Here is a 16,895-nt window from a genome sequence, read left to right on the forward strand (position 1 = left end):
ATTTTTGTCACATTTTGGACGACATACTAACCTATGAAATTCTTGTGACTTTTTGGGCAACATACCAAAAGGTATAAATTTGTTGTCACATTTTGTAAGACATTCTAAACTATGACATTTTGTCAAATTTTGGATGACATACTAAACTATGAGGTTTTGGTGACTTTTTGAAAGATAAACTAAACCATGACTTTTTGACAAATGTTGGACGACATACTGAACAATGACATTTTTGTCTCATTTTGGACGACATACTAAACTATGACATTTTTGTCAAATTTTGGACAACATACTAAACTATGACATTTTAGTCACATTTTGGACGACATACCAGACTTTGACATTTGGTCAAATTTTAGACAATATACTAAACTATGACATTTTTGTCAAACCTCCAAAAATAGTACAAAACATACAAAATGCTCATGGTTACACTAAAGGTACAGTCGTCCTAATGTAATTAGTGCCTGCTGCTGAACTCCCTATAGTTCTCACTCAAATGCATTGCGGTGCAAGCATCTCTTGTTATTCTACTGTGCGTTTATTCTGTTTCTTCTTGATATTTCTCTTCTGTCCCAAAGTTTGGCAGGTAAGTCCAACTTTTATAAAATGAGTGGATACAGTGAAATTATCCTCAATTTGATTCCTAGACATGACCTACTGAATACAGTCATGTATTGTTTTTGTATGGTTTTACTTCCTGGACAACAAAGCCTGACGACAAATTGTTTTTCCCTCACTAAGCTGCTTAAGACAGAGATTCAGTGATTCTCCACAGATGCAGCAGCCTTTAATCAGGATTAATGGCCTTTAAAGAGCTGTGGCCAGAGACAGGCTCTGACTAATGACCACTCATCCCCAGTGGGATCATGTCAGTAAACAGCCATAACATAATAACAAGAGCATCTATACAATGATGTTAAAAACAGACAACAACCTGGAGTCTTTACATGGAAATATAAGAATGAATGAATGTCCACTCATAATTTATCAACCTTTTTTTTATTTGCTTTGCAAACAATTCAGGTACCAGAATTTCAGTGAAGACATCGTTCTCTTTTCCCCCACACCACACTCTTTACATAGTGATATTGGCAAAGTGTGAACACTGAATTGCAAGAAACAATATACTGTATATTGACACACTCACCCTCCAAACAATACATGGAAGTAAAATGTTACAAACACATGTTCTTTAACATAAGTAACATCAACATGTTTTTTTGTGTGTATATAATAAACAAAGAAAAAGATTTTTTTTTTTACAAAGTGCAATGAAACTCTTTGGAGAAACGACAATACAAAAGAACAGAAGAGCCCTGTTTCATAATTGTGAACAAACAGAAAACACGATCTGTATTACTGTTCATTTTAAAATAAGGTAGCTCTTTGCTTTAAATCCATGTCCCAATAAACCACAGAACCTGAAGTAAAGCCCTGTTGTAAGGACAGACCAGCAACGTATTGTGGGATATAATCAACAAAATGATTAAGCGGGTCAGTATGTGGGACACTGACCTCGCTATGAGCCAAGTGCTGCCAGGATGAGGAAATAACAGCCGCACTATCTGCTGCCAAACAGCTGTGATGTCCATTTCCCACTGAACACAGCACTGTGATGCACCGTGTTCCTGTTCACTGCTGCTGCTGCTCAACAATGAGCCATTGAGCCTCTACTGTCATTTTAAAATCACAAGGTCGAGCACAGATGTGAATAAATGTGTTGGTAACCTTGCAGCATGTATACATTGCATTTGTGTTAGACACAAATCTGACTTTGCTTTGATCAGTTTTCAGTCATTTCAGAGAAATATCGTGAGCTCCTGTTTTTTTCCATGAAATGGATGCAACAAGTTTGTCTCATCTGTACGTGACCGTCAACACAGTGCAGGAGGAAACTAGGGCTGGACAGAATGTCTTTCATATCAGTCATTATCAATAATCATTGTGATGAAAATTCAGATAATTAATGATGACTTTTTGCCCTTTGAAGAAACCAGTAAATTGTGTGTTAATTGATTAAAACCAAGAGTTAATTCTTTATCAACAGAAAACAAGAAACATTCCTTAAACAGAAACCTGTCTGAGTTAAAGCATTTCAATTGTGTGTTGCGTCTCCGTATGTGCAAAACACAAAATGATACATACTGAACCTTTGTGATACTGACATTGAGGGTAAATATATCACGATTTATATTGTTAATGAAATCTCTAAATGTCCTCTCACCACAGCACCAAACGCCAATTGTTCAATGTCTGATAGTTTAAGTATTAAGTAAATACAAATATATGGACGACTGGACTACAGTCTTCATTATGACTAAAGTCATCAAAGATAAAAGTGGCAAAGCTATAAATGTCTGTGCTGGAGAGAAAAGGATGTAAATAAAAATGTATATTTTAAACAAGTTTGTAGCAAGAGGATTGATTTGTTTAAATTGTCAGATTAAAGCTTGCTTTGTTGCTCTTGTGTCGTGCGTTTACAACAGATATTGCTTTTTCCTCTTTTAAAAAAAAACAAAAAAACTGCTTCCCACAGCATTGCACAGCAAACAAATTTTTTTTAAGATATATATGCAATAATTTTACACCTGCATTTCCAGTAAAAAGCCGCTGTGTATGGAGTCTGTGGCCTCAGTTGATTTGTTTCAACATTGTTTTTAGTGCTACACATGTTGTTGAAGATAAACATGATCTGGTAATTAACCGACTCCTCGTCACCCAAATTAGATGGAATTAAAAAAATAAAAGCAGGTTTAAAAGAGGATCACCTTATGACGTGGAAACTGGAAACCAGGATTAGTTCTGGTTTGTGATTTTAAACTGCAAACCAGATATTTACAAGATACGAGCGAGCGAGCGAGAGAGAGAGAGAGACTGTCCAACAACACAACAAGCTGATTCTGCTCAGTGACAACAGACTGAGGGAACGTTTACAAAAAAATAAAATGACATCCATCAAATGGACCAAGAAGAAGAGCATGGGAGTCTCTAGTGGCCTCCTCTAAAGGATAATACAAAAAAAAATAATATTCTAATAATAATAATACATAAACAGAGTCAGATTTGGCCTAAGTGGTGTTTGCATAATGTATCACTTGCGAGTGTCATTGTTGACAAATTAGGTCATTTCAGGCAAAAACTACTTTATTATTCTGAAATCAAATTCACAATATGAAAAAAGTTAAATTAGCAAATCACCTAAGCTGCTATTGAAAATGTAATATGCACAGTATTCATATCATTAACCGCTTAACCATAATAATTCAGCCCTTTTTTTAAGACGTAGGTGGTGTACCCACCTTTGTGAAGAGATATTTACTTATTCATATCATTTTTGTGCAGCCAGTGGTCGGTGAGATGCAGAAATCTAATTTGATGTTGATGTTTTTTTGTTTGTTTTTTTACTGTCGTGACTTTCAAAAACAAAATAAAATTAATTTGCAGTCTGAGCAAAGCCTTAGACTGACAGAAGGAATCTAAAAACCCTTTTCATACATGATGCTTAACGATCATTTCCATCATGTGACATGTTTTTGTGTACCCGATTGAAATATGTGTCGTTACGTAAGAAAAACGTAACACTTTAACACACCATCTGAAATTATATTTTAGTGAGCTGCACCAGCCACTAAATAATGCTTGCCATTTTGATTTTTGTTTTTTAAAATCAGTCTATTAAATATAAAGACTTACTTGTTAAGTGCTGATAATACAAGAACCTCTGTGAGGACACTGTTAAACCCAACTTCAGTAGGAAAAGTAAATCTGTTCACTCTTCACAAGCATATTACAATAAGCTAAGAGACAAACAAAAACTATCAACATGGTTGCATGCATGATTGTGCATGTTAGCATGGTCATGTTCTGTGATGACCTCAGAGTTCACAGTGTTTGATTTCTCTGGTCCTTTGATAACACTGTGTTCATGTCTCTGCTCACCTTTCAAGTGCTCTTCCCTTCTTCAGTGCTTTAGCATGAGCTTGGTAAAGACCCATCACGACAACCGCACAATGATAGATTCAAAAAGAAAGAAAGAAACCTAATGTGAAAACATAGGTACAAAAAAATGGGGAAAAGCAACCAAAAAACCCCAAAAGTGCTTCTTTTTAAGTCTTGCCGTCAGCCATGGTGCATTGAAAATCAGCCAAGATCATCATCTCCATTTGGTCTCATACTATACTCTCACTGGGAGGCTTCTTCGTCAGTTTACTGGAGAGCAAAGAATGCTGGGAAGAGTTAGATTCCTTTGCTTCAGGTATGAGCAGACGCACTTTCTGATTTCTTCGTCTCCACTCAGAGTAGAGCTGACAGTGATAGCGGAACGATACCTGTAGAGACGAGCAGGGAGGGAAAGAGGACGGGACTTTAATCATTCACATGCACGGTAGAGCGTCTTCGGCTAAGCGTTTCTGTTCTAATGTATGGAAATGAAGTGTTTACCAAGGTCCAGAGAATGTAGATGGTGAAGAGGGCAATGGTGAGGGCGATGAGGCCCACGGCCTGCAGCCAGCTCCCCAGCTGAAGATGGTCCTGAGCTCCTCTCAGACACAGCCAGCCTGAGATGGCTGCAAGAGGCGTGATAAACAAGAAGCACACCATGTCACAGAACAGTGTCCTCTTCTCGTTACGAGGACCAGGATCCCGCAGCCACTGTGGTAGACAGAAAAATAAAAGTCTGGTCCATTAGACAGCCTCTTCTGAATAGAAGTCCATAAAGAGAATCTGGATTTTTACGACACAAGGACACAGTAGCTGCTTGTTTACTGTTGGCTTACTGTTGGTGCATTTTGACGCGACTGATATATGGCCTCAAATATTGTTTGCCAGCTTCCAGTGAGTTAAACTATTACAACAAGTACAAATTGCTCAAGCGTGTCTTAAATAAACTTGACGTGTGTAAAAAAACGCCTGCTACTTTCCACAAGTAGCAGGCGTTTTCAGTTACATTAGTTATCATTGAAAACATCATTTAAAAGAGCCAGACTGTTGCTATTGTTGAGGTATAAGGAGACACCACAGCATGTACTTGACACTCTGACACTGAAGAATGAATGAAAAACTCTATACTGTATATTGACCTTTGTTACCTCTGTGAGAGGCCGCGGACAGCGCTCGATGCTGAACTGTGTGTGGCAGAGCTCACAGTAGCTTGTGTTGGAAGATGAGAGCCACTTCTCTAAGCAGCTCTTGTGCACGGTGCCCAGGGTTCCTGTGCAGTCACACGGCGACAGGAGACATTCACTGCTGCCTCCTTCATGGCAAATGCGACATATGGGACCATCACTGTGGAAAAAAGAAAAAAAACTAAACTCAAACAGCTTCTGCGAATAATACAAGACACACAGCAAAGAAAATCAGGGTTAAACCAACACAAACTTCAGTGAAATACTTCATATTTAGTTTAAAACGTGTTGCATAGGTCCAGAGTCTATATTCTGAAAGATATGGTGTCAACACTAAATCTAGGAGAAACAAGTTTAGTATCCCACAACACTTAATACGATCAGGAGTTTTTCTTACGTGATTAGGCGTTTTAGGTGAATATGGCCTTCCTCACATACATGAGGTAATGTAGGGAGGGCAATTCTAACAGCTTTAACAGACAGGAAGTTAGTCAAGAGATGACATCACTGACAGCAGCTGGGATGGATTTCTACTCAAGCATCAGAGGCTTGCAGTAGTTATTTAAAACACTAATGGTTATATTTTACATGATCACCTTTAATTGTCATGTTAATCACACTAATCACAATAGCAAAATCTGACATGAGATGATCAGTGTTGAGTAAACCTTACCTTTGTGTGCTCATGGGTTTGAGCACCGACGACAGCGGCCGTCCATCGCTGGCCGTGACCTGTGTGACGTAGAGAGCCTGACACCCTTCACCACTGACGTCCTCCACGCTTTTCCACAGACCCGTGCTGCTGGCACAGTCGCACAGGGAGCCGGGCAGGTGGCAACACCCACCTGTCGTCATGGTTACGGTGTCCACACACACTGGTTGACCAGATGGAGGTGAGGGGCAGAAGACAGGGACGAAGGAGGGAGCAGAAAGCACAGACTCTGCTCTTCACTGGGTTATAAATGCTCAGTTCCTATGAAGAGAGAAAAAGTGGCAGCAACTGTCAGTACAATATGTCCGTGTAGATTCTCTCAATTATACAAAACACAATGAATAAGTAGCAACTGGAATTTAAGTTTTTGGATAACTTCCAGTATTTATACATTATGCTACTTCTTATTTTACCTCGTATTTTCTACCTGCTCCTATAATATATTCTGATTATTAACAGAAATAGAAATATCACAACAATTTAGTTCTGTGATATAATGCAAATGTAATATAGGTCACTCATTTTAAGAAGCTAAGTAAATAAGTTATGAGCTTGCTGCTCTTTCTCTTCTATGGAGTATTAACAGCAGCCTGCATCCATGACATTACACATTACAGCCATCTTCTGGAATTAGAAAACTCTGTCACTACCTAGTGTATCGTATATGTTCTCATCTCGTCCACCTCATCGTCTAATCTCCCCTCTCTCAGAGTACAGCCTATCAGAAATTATTATTAGAAGAAGAAGCCTTGTCCTTTCATGTGATGAGCCCTTTCATCTATGTGTCATTTCCTCTTCTCCTTATACATTTCTGGCAGTGAAAATCCTACTCCGGAAAATGCTTAGGAGTACAGAGACATCTGGTCTAGCGCTATAATCTGAGGAACAGTTGCTAAAAATTCTACTTCCAAATATATGTGTGAAATTATTTTAAGAGGTTTAAGAGGAAACCTACAGTGGTGACTTCAATTTTAAAACCAGGAGAAGACCAACCCTGAATGGTTACAAAAAGTAACCATTCAGATAAAAGAGAACTTAGTGAAATATTGAAACAGTTTGAGACTTGGTAGAAATACAATGGACAGTTTTAAACCAGGATGTGAAGAGAGCAATTATTAAGCTGCAATTAAAGTATTTTAAGATATTGGAAAAAGCATATGACTCTATGTGGAGGGAAGAAGTTAATTTAAGCTTCATGATGCAGGAGTTAAAGGAAGAATGTTTTATTGGATAAAGAGCTTCCGTAGCCACAAATCTATTCAGAATTGACTGGAAAAAAAATAGCTTGTCTGAAGGATCGGTCATCATCTGGCCAGAGAAGACTTTAATATCATATATTTGTAATAATTATAAATCTGTAAGACAATAATTTCCTGACATTTTGCCATTTTAAAAGAGAGCCAGTTTAATCTAATCCACAGTAAAAGCAAGTGGGATCATCTGTGGCAGCGAGTGTGACGTGTAGCACGCTGATAAACAGATGTTGCCTCTCAGATATCCTCCTCACTAAAGATAAGAGAACTACAGTACATTTTCTATAGCATTTTGGTTATTTGTCTTACCGTCTTAAATATTAAATATTACCCTGTACAGTGACAAATAAATAAAACATTACGTTATTGAAAGAGTAATATGTATTTCTGTTGAGATAAAAAATAATGTTAATAACATAAGAAACAAATTCAGAAAGCGCCTATTAATGATCGTTAAAAGTCTGGAAACTGAAGCTGCTATTTTATTTTTTATAGAATTTGGTCAGAGAGTAAATATTGTGCTGTTGTTTTCAACTTTATATAGCACTGCAGTTCAGTAGCCTGTACTACACTACTATTTTTTATTATCCTTTGTGCTCAACAGGGTTGTTTTTAAACAAAGGGTTTAGTGTGGCAGATGTGGCTGAAATTCTGGAGGATTTTCATTCTGTTGTTTTTAAAACCTTAATGTGATTAATAGAGCATCATTCACCGGTGTTAGACAAAATAACATGTGGAATCTGCAGAAACAAATCAGCAGAAATTTCATTATAGCAACATGAGTATTTGTTTTTGTCACCTCTGCCAAGGTTATGTTTTTAGCTGTAAAATAAAGAAAATATATGAATGCCATTTTTTAAGGGACGTAGGTTATGGCTGAGGAAAGAGACAATTACATTTTGGTGGTGAGCCGGAAAAGGATTCAGGATTTTTATTCAAAACATAGTTAACCTTGCAAGATGAGGTATGTGGTGACACTGTGGAAAACTGAGCGACATTGGTTAATAGTTGTAAAAATCATAATCCTCTCCACCTGCGACAGTAACTGTCAAAATCCAAAAGTGATATGAACTTGATCACACTGTGGTTGTTAAAATAACACAACCAAACAAAAAACAGCTCTTATTTTCTGATTATGCAGCTGTACACATGTTTAATGATGCCTGAATTTGAATTAATACAGAACACGGTGAGATGAACTGGGACTGAAACAATTACTATATTAATCGTCAACTATTTTGATATTCGATTCATCAGTTTGAGTATTTCTTTTAAACAATTAAAACAAGTTTTCTGACCAAAGAAAACTAAATCATTTTAGTTTAGTTTAGACAAAACAAAAACATTTGAGAACATCATGTCCACGTTTGAAAAACACTGATTAACATATACAACATTTTAAGACATTTTATGGACCAAACGATTACTGGATTAATCTAGAGAATAATCAACAGATTAACCGATTATGAAAATAATTATTGGTTGCAGCCCTAAAGTGAATTTATGGTGATCAAATGTGTGTCCATGGCACAGGCCAGGATTTCTGTGAAAAGGTTAAAGTTATCTTGATGCATATAATCTGAAAACGTTCAGAGATTACGGTCTTCTAATATATAAATATTCCGTCAAGTGATTTCAAGGAAAATACACGATACCAACTACATAGAGTACATGGCAGAGAATTTGAGAGCCTGTGTCTTGGGTCGTTCAAATCAACAGTTTACTTTTTAAGTATTGTGAAATGATGAAAGGAGGAAGTGTTTTGAGTTCCATTCATATCGAATGGTACAAACCTTAGGTGGTTTTCCTCGAACTAATTATAAGAGAAACTTTCAGTTGCGCTTGCGAGTGAAACGGTCATGTGCCTCTTACTAGTTCATGCTAAAACAGTACATTTGACATTTTAGCCAGTCGACAAAACTAATGTAATATTATCTTTTCATTCCGCCTCGACGCAGCTGTGGTTTCCGCTGCTGCAGCCAGCGGTCTGTTTTTTTTCATTATTATTATTGTTGTTATTATTATGACTAGGTGAATAAACGTGGTGTGTTGTGTCTGTCACAGCTGTGTTGTCTGTTAGCTGTCAGCGGCTGCAGTTAGCCGTCCGCTCCGCGCACAAAAGAAAATAAAGCTCGGCAGAAAAGTGTCAACTCACCCCATCATCTTCTTAGTGGTGCATCGTTGTCCTAATAGCCTCATGTTTTCCACTCGTATAATGTTTAGCTGTTACTTTACACACACAGCTGAACATTCAGTGCAGTCAATGCTGTAGCTAGCTCGTTAGCCAGTAGCTCTCAGCTGATAATACACACACACACACATACACATACAGCGGGCCAGACTTCCGTCTACCCGGGACTTTAAAATCACCACAGCCTGGAGAGCCTCGACGTCAGCTGTCACGGGGTCACGTGACCACAGCACAGTTTATGTGGGATTATCACTGCAATTTCTTTGAAATTCCATTTGTTTAAATAGTTAAATCCTAATTGACAAACATGTAATAAAATGGTTAATGTTGACACTTTCTTCCCTACTTCTCACACATGTCTGAATTAGGTCTCAATCTTATATGGGCTCATTCATTTTGTTTATTTATTTTGCAATTATTTATACACTTAATTGGGGATTAGACATATTACAAATTCTAAAGAGTGGATGGTTGTTTGTGGGTACACCCACGTCACCAGCCCATTACAGAGCCACATAGATAAAAACAACCATCCAATCTCACACTCATGGATTAATCAATTTAGTTTTATATTTTTTTGTGGTTGCTATACCTGTTATTTTGTATACCATTGTTTATTTACATTTAATAACTTCCATAATCTTGCACAAATAACTACCACTTTTATTGAATTCAAAATGTGCTAAAACACACTCACAGTTTTTGTCTTCAGTAATGATGCCAAGTCATTAGTGGTATAGATTTTAAAAGGCAGACAGTCAATGTGGCTGAAGAGACTATGTACAAACAGCTGCTCCGTCACGGTGGCCACCCATCAGCAGTCAAACCGCAGTACCACATCATCATGGTGCACCAAATAACACATGAATAAATTGTTGTGTGTTATGTAGTGTTCATTACAGATATTATAAAGTTGCTATAAATGGTTGCCTGAAGGTTTGTAAGATTAAAAAACAACAACAGGTAATGTAAATTAGGTTTATTTACTGTATTTTCTGTGCAGCAATTAGCAAAACAATCTCAGGATTGCCAACTTTGAAATAAAAACATAACATCACACATGAAAGCTTTTCTACCAGATGGGTTGGAAGAGGTATTTTCAGCCAACCGTGTAAACAATTTGCATTACTGATTTTCAGTTCCATTTTCCCACCAAACAAGGGACTCCAACTTCTGTGAAACACATGTCTTTATCCAATCTTGTTTATGTTACAGATAAACAGACCAATTACAGCAAAGTCTGCTGATAACTGAAACAGCTTTGAAAATCTATTTCTTAATAACAATTCCCTTGCAAGCAATAAGGAAGCTGTTCAATTTATTTAAACATGTAAGGTGATTTGTTCAACTGGAAATTCTGGACGTAAGTGCAAGTAAGATTTTTATTTTGCAACTGCCTGCTCAGAGAGTTCGACTCAAGTCAACTCATTAAAAGGAAGCAGACACAGGGTGTGTTCCAGGACAATTGCCTCATTTAACACACTCATTACAATTGATAACACTTTTGCTATATAGCATTTAAGATTACTGTTGCCAAATAGAGCAATATCTCCAATCTTCAGGGTCTCAAATATGATTAAATGAGAAAACGCCAGGACTGATATCGCATTTTCCTCCTTTGGTATCTTTGTGAGCTAATGTATAATCTATGATCACCACACACAAGCGCGCACACACACAGTCATGCACACACAAATAAAATCATTTGATTTGTTTCACATATACCCATATTAAGTCACACAGTCACAACCAGTCGGGTCCCTGGCTTGTGCTAATTTAAAGCCTCAGTGGGCACAGGGCTTGATGGTGGAAACACGAGGCAACCAACACCTCCACAAAGAGCCAAAATTCATACTCCATTATAATTATTGATGCACATCTCCTTTCCACTACACCCGTATTGTATGATGGACAAATTGAGGTCAACCAGACATGAAAGTGAAATTTCAATTTAGCAGACCACATCAGTATGTCAGTCTGTATCATTACAGGCTGAGAAAAGGAGGCAAGTAGAAAACAGAGCACTGACAAACAGACCAGCTAATCCCTCACCGCTCCTTCATCGGGAGTGGGTCAATGGGACCATAAAGGCTTGTTAATTAAAAAGAAACTGTAGTTCACTGTAGTCCTGATATCAGACCCATAACAGAGGACATCATGGTCCCAATTCAGACCTGGTATTAACATCAGTTCTCAGTGATCCCATGGCATCCAGATAGAGTTCTGTAGGACTGTTCACACCTGGCAGATGCATCCTGATGCATCTCCTGTGACCTCATGAAATCACATCTGCTTCCCTCGCCTTTTATTCTAATACACACTGACATAATGTTAACAAATTACGTTTTGACAGTCTGACTGTTCAGTTGTCTCATCTCAACCTGTCTTCAGTGTTATTATGTGCCCGAGTGACAGGGAAAGAAAAAAACAAAAGAGAGATGAGAGAAGTGGAGTGAAACAAAGCTCTATTCAAACAGCTGCAACATGAAATAACATTTTAACTAATAGGAAAAATTAATCATGTGTTGATCAGTGCTGGTACTGTGGCGGTGGCTACAAATCATTTAACAATTACTGATTATTGTAAATAAAACTTCAGCTGAAGAGACCAGAAGATAGACTGTGTTCATGCAACTCAGGAATATAGCCACATGCTTCCTCAAATCACTGCTGTTCATCAGTCAATCCAGTTTTTTTGATCTGATCTAAAGACATAAAGGACTGAGTAGTAGCATTCTGACCCATCCTCGGCACAATCTGCATATGATCGTCTCACTCCGGAATGGATTTTAATACCAGGTCTGAACGGAGTCTATGACGATATAACTGAGAGGAAGACAGAAAAACAAATAAAGAAGAAACCAGCAAAAGGGAATGTCAGCTTCAAGAGTCCTGAATCAGACACATCTGTGCCAATACAAGAATCATAATGACAGCTGAAGTAAAGAATAGGTGGAGAGAGGAAAGACCAACAGAAAGTCAAGGATGAAAAAGTATGAGCATCACAGGCTTTGACAGCAGGGCATTTTGTTGCCCCTCTGCCCATCCATGGTTGGAGGGACACTTATGTCCACTACATTGTTGCCCGGAGAATCATCATGTCCAGATCTGTCCGAAATTTGCTTCTGTGATACAATACGGTAGATTTCTGTGAGACAAAACAGTGACAGTTCATCAAAATTAGGGCGAGAGAAACTTTCACATCACATTGAAAAGGTACAACATCCAACACAACAGTGTGACACATTTAAGACATTATCCACTAATATGTTTATAAATGCTTTAACATGAACATGGATTGGTGTTTTCGTAGCTTAAGAAGATGCTTCTTATGTATATTAGGCAAGGACCTTTGTGGACACAGACTGGCAACTCTGACCACTATGCTTCAACAAACTAACCAACCAAAGTCCACATTACATGAAAGCAGAAGCTTTATATGAAATTCAAGAACATTTTTCACTTTTGTGGTATGCAAAGGTCACTGTAGTTCCCTGATACATTTAAAGAAAGGGAAGGGAGTCTAATCCTAACCCTAACTGTTAATAACGATCTGCAGTTTCAATTTACACACTGAACTTTTAACACTTAACTTTGCTTACCTGTCAGAATATTTTTAAAAGCTTCTTCTACATTAGTGGAGTCCAAGGCTGAGGTTTCAATAAAAGAGATGGTGTTCTTTTCTGAGAAAAATAAAGAAGTGTAAATGTTAGCAAGTGGAACAGCAGATAATAACTTTCGAGACCCTACATTAATGATAGTTTTGATCTATCCAGTAGCAAAACTTGTGTACCCGAGAAGGCCCGAGCCTCGTCAGTGGGCACGGCTCTGAGGTGTCTGAGGTCGCTCTTGTTTCCAACCAGCATGATGACGATGTTGTTGTCAGCGTGGTCCCTCAGCTCTTTTAGCCAGCGTTCAACATTCTCATATGTCAGGTGTTTGGCGATGTCGTAAACCAGGAGAGCACCAACCGCTCCCCGGTAATACCTGGTTACAAAAGGAAACTAGATGAGTGTATCAACACATTAACATTCATTGTATATTATGAATAAATAAAGAAGACAAGCTCACGCTGAGGTGATTGCTCTGTAGCGTTCCTGTCCAGCCGTGTCCCAAATCTGAGCCTTTATCGTCTTGCCGTCTACCTGGATGCTGCGGGTGGCAAACTCCACCCCGATGGTGCTCTTGCTCTCCAGGTTAAACTCATTTCTTGTGAAACGGGACAGCAGGTTACTCTTCCCCACTCCGGAATCTCCAATTAGTACAACTAAAACCAAAATACACACAGCAACATTATAGAAGCAGTAACACTGATTGTGTTGTCAGTTTGACAAACTGTAAAAAATAGGTGAATGTTGGAAGCTAGACTTCCTCTATTATTATATTTTATATAACTGACCACAGCGTGTTGTCTTTTCTTTAAGATTAGTAGGTAAGTAACTCGCAACATAGTCAATAAATTGCCAGTGGCAGAAGCAGACAAATTTAGCCTGCAGCCCCATGCACCTTACTCTCCTAACCTGGCACTGTTTGACATCTGAAGGATCATCAGACTGAAATTCCGCTTTTCAAAGGGATGATGAAGTCACCCGAGCTGTTTAAGATCCAGTGTGTAAACTTCAGGTGAAATTATTTACAATGGTCATCATCATCATCCTCCGCTTATCCGGGGTATGTACAATGGTATATAAAATAATTTTACTGACGCTATTTTGAGTGAACAGTCACCTGAACGTATGAATTGTTGTTATGATTACCACAGAATGATCCTTTTATAATAACAATAATAATAATACTAGTAAAAAAAACTACTGATAACTGATACTTTCCTACATGCTTGGAAGAAAACTTTACCAATAAACAATGCTAAATTTCACACACTGTATCTCTCAGGAGAATCTGGGGGTTTAAGACTTTTAACAGAGTCTGTGTTGACATAAAACACAAAACAATCTTTTACCCAAGATTCACAGTGGGCTGGGAACTTATTGAGGAACCTTTAAGCTTTAGTCCAGTCAATGAAGAAGTCATTACAAACATTTGTAGATCACATTATCTCCTGGGACTTTAATAGGTGCCATGTGTACCTAATAATTTGACCAGTGAGTGTATGCTACAGTGAGAAGAATTGTATTCATATAGTGCCAGGGCAAGATGTATTTCACTTGCCATACCCAATACTTTGGATGCACATTCCAAATACAGTACAAGGAGTTTGTGTAACAGCTATGGAATTTACCAAAGCTAATTTCATCTTCAGTCCCTTGACAGGCCAATGCCAGCTACACAACACAGTACAACACAATAAAACAATAACAGTAACAGTAAAAGTAGTAGTTTTTAAGAACAAAACAATAAAAAACAATATTTCAAAAAATAAATATTGTTAATGTCTGACAATGTACAATGTGTAATTGTACATTGTACGATCAAATAAATACTTGATTTAATATGTTTTGCATCAATCTTCAAGTTAACGTCAGGTGAATATTTTTACTGAAGCCATGTAGCTCTCTTAGCATGCGAGCTAATTTACCTCAGCCTGGTAATTTACAACCGTTGAATTCCACCACTGGACTCGCTGCTTAGTTAGCGAGGATTGTGTAAAGCAACCAGTTTGAATTGCTCTATTATCGCACGCTGCTTAATTAACACGTACTAGTGGCTAACAGTGAGCTAAGAGTGAGCCACTGATATGTTATCATTTGCCTCTTTGCTACTAGCAGCAGAGCTAACTTTAGCTGGCTTAGTTGACTTCCTCAGTCGCTGCTGTCATCGAAGTGTCTACAAACACGACGAACTCGCTGTCAGTCGTTCATTTTTAAAAGAGAAATTACCTTTGAACAGGTAGTCGTATTCGTCATCTCGGGTCCCCATTTTACACGAGAGCTTTTATACTTTTTAGGTACTTTTTTACGAAAACAACATGAAGCACTAACCCTCCCCACCGGCAGCTAGCAGGCACCGCCCTCATGAAAATGGAACGTGCACGTGAGATTAGGTACGTCTGTTTGGACCAATTGGAAACGTCAACTTAATGACTGACACGTCTATTGACCAATTGCACGCCCTCTTTGAAAAACAACAACCAATCGTCATGTAGAGCAGAGAGCACGGCGAGGCAGAGGCACTCTTTGTTCTCCAAACTTTGACGCCCTAAATGCCTTCATGTAGGTTGCGCAACATCTCATCTCCTACATTTTATACAGTTTTTTTTGTTTATTTATTAATTTATTTAAACTTCTCATTCACAACACTGTGCATTTTGGACCTTTTTGAGATAAGCAAAAAATATAAACAACACTGCGACAGACAATTAGGAACAAAACATATGGAAAAAATAATAATTAAAAACTAGTATAAAAAAGACTTAAGAGTACTCTGGTTGCGAGATTATTCTTAAGTCATTTATGAAGGCACATTTTAATTTCATAAATTTTAGGGACTTTATGCATAGTTGGATCTCATTATAAAAGCACATAAATATGGATAGGTTCTTTATACAGTTTTGCCTTGTGGATGAAATATTTGGCTAAAATAAGCAAAGCATTAATCATTTGGTCCAATTTTGTGTTTGGATATTTACTTTGTGTCAAATAAGTTCATAATGTTATTTCTATAAGACTGAGCAGGGCATGAATCATTTGTTCAAGTGGATCTCATAAATTTTATACTGCAGTAATTCAAGATTTTACAATGCAAAAAATATATTTTCGTGGGCTGAAATGCAGTCTCAGGAAAAAAGTGATTAAAGAATTTTGTAAATGCAGTACTTTCACATGAAATGAGGCCTAAGTGAAAGTAAGAGGTTGAAGTGTGTTTATGGTTCTTTCTCAGTGGATCTACATACAAACAAACACACTCTGACACCTTTAAAAGTTATAGACATTTTTACAGGCCTAGACAATTGATGATAATTATTTTCAATTCTTTATCCTTCTTTTTAACTTACTGTCACCTGTCAGGAATTTCATGGTCTCCGTCAGGGCCGGCCCAAGCCTTTATGTGGCCCTAGGCTGAAGTAGATTTTGGGGAACCCTTCGCATCACCTCAGAGTAGCCGGAGCTTGACTATTATTGATACACATGTAACACTATCAATAGCATTAATTACACTTGTGTTATTTACATTGTCGTTAAAGTATTAATTTGCACTTTCGTATTCAAAGTGAAGCACTAAGTGTGGTGATACTACACTTAAATTACACAAGTAAACAAGTTGACTAGTTGGTAGTAATGAGTTTGGTTTTAAAAACTGTTTTTCTTCTTCACACACTATTGGGGACCTGCTTAGTTTGCTTATGCCTTGGGTCCGGTCTGACCTCTGTGCTTGAAAGAATTCATATTTAAAGGGTTGTTTTGCATCAGCAAAATTATTCTTACAGAGCACATTTGCTCTGGATAATTGCTGAACTGGGCAGATATCAGTCTTCCTTTCCTATTACACAACCATCAGATTCAATATTTGTTCCAACTTCCACAGACAGCTTCCATGTTCATTACACTCCACAATACTAAGAACTGATGCACTGAGCCACTTCATTTGTCAAACGTGGTGCTTTCAGACGCTGTTTTCTGGGAGTTAACACATAGAACACTTTGAGATTCTTTGTT

General features: G+C 37.8%; 2 protein-coding genes across 3 annotated transcripts; both read right to left on the bottom strand.

Annotated features, from left to right (window-relative positions):
* Window positions 1–986: 986 nt before the first annotated feature.
* Window positions 987–10,174, bottom strand: LOC122760576 (E3 ubiquitin-protein ligase MARCHF2-like). Of its 2 annotated transcripts, none has more exons than XM_044015688.1 (5): window positions 9,247–10,174; window positions 5,800–6,099; window positions 5,091–5,286; window positions 4,444–4,653; window positions 987–4,331 (listed from the first exon to the last, which is right to left on the bottom strand). In XM_044015688.1, the coding sequence occupies exons 2-5, from the start codon at window positions 5,979–5,981 to the stop codon at window positions 4,173–4,175; spliced, it is 747 nt and encodes a 248-aa protein (XP_043871623.1). In that variant the 5' UTR covers window positions 5,982–6,099; window positions 9,247–10,174; the 3' UTR covers window positions 987–4,172. The 2 variants fall into 2 exon arrangements, with proteins under 2 accessions (XP_043871623.1, XP_043871622.1); XM_044015687.1 differs by having other exon boundaries at window positions 5,082–5,286.
* A 72-nt stretch (window positions 10,175–10,246) lies between these two features.
* On the bottom strand, window positions 10,247–15,254 carry LOC122760577 (ras-related protein Rab-11B-like). The gene is made up of 5 exons (XM_044015689.1): window positions 15,120–15,254; window positions 13,354–13,549; window positions 13,076–13,269; window positions 12,885–12,965; window positions 10,247–12,430 (listed from the first exon to the last, which is right to left on the bottom strand). Exons 1-5 carry the CDS (start codon window positions 15,157–15,159, stop codon window positions 12,285–12,287), a joined length of 657 nt encoding a protein of 218 aa, XP_043871624.1. The 5' UTR covers window positions 15,160–15,254; the 3' UTR covers window positions 10,247–12,284.
* Window positions 15,255–16,895: the final 1,641 nt, after the last annotated feature.

This window comes from Solea senegalensis, unplaced genomic scaffold (genome assembly GCF_019176455.1).
Source record: "Solea senegalensis isolate Sse05_10M unplaced genomic scaffold, IFAPA_SoseM_1 scf7180000013759, whole genome shotgun sequence".
NCBI lineage: Eukaryota > Metazoa > Chordata > Actinopteri > Pleuronectiformes > Soleidae > Solea > Solea senegalensis.

Coding starts and splice junctions, on each gene's coding strand:
- LOC122760577 (XM_044015689.1), bottom strand. CDS start 15,159: ATGGGGACCCGAGATGACGAATACGACTACCTGTTCAAAG. Junction 12,966..13,075: donor CGAGGCTCGGGCCTTCTCGG/GTACACAAGTTT, acceptor TATTTTTCTCAG/AAAAGAACACCATCTCTTTT. Junction 12,431..12,884: donor TTTTAAAAATATTCTGACAG/GTAAGCAAAGTT, acceptor TTTGTCTCACAG/AAATCTACCGTATTGTATCA.
- LOC122760576 (XM_044015687.1), bottom strand. CDS start 5,981: ATGACGACAGGTGGGTGTTGCCACCTGCCCGGCTCCCTGTGCGACTGT. Junction 5,287..5,799: donor AAACCCATGAGCACACAAAG/GTAAGGTTTACT, acceptor TTTTTTCCACAG/TGATGGTCCCATATGTCGCA. Junction 4,332..4,443: donor TCTACATTCTCTGGACCTTG/GTAAACACTTCA, acceptor TCGTCTCTACAG/GTATCGTTCCGCTATCACTG.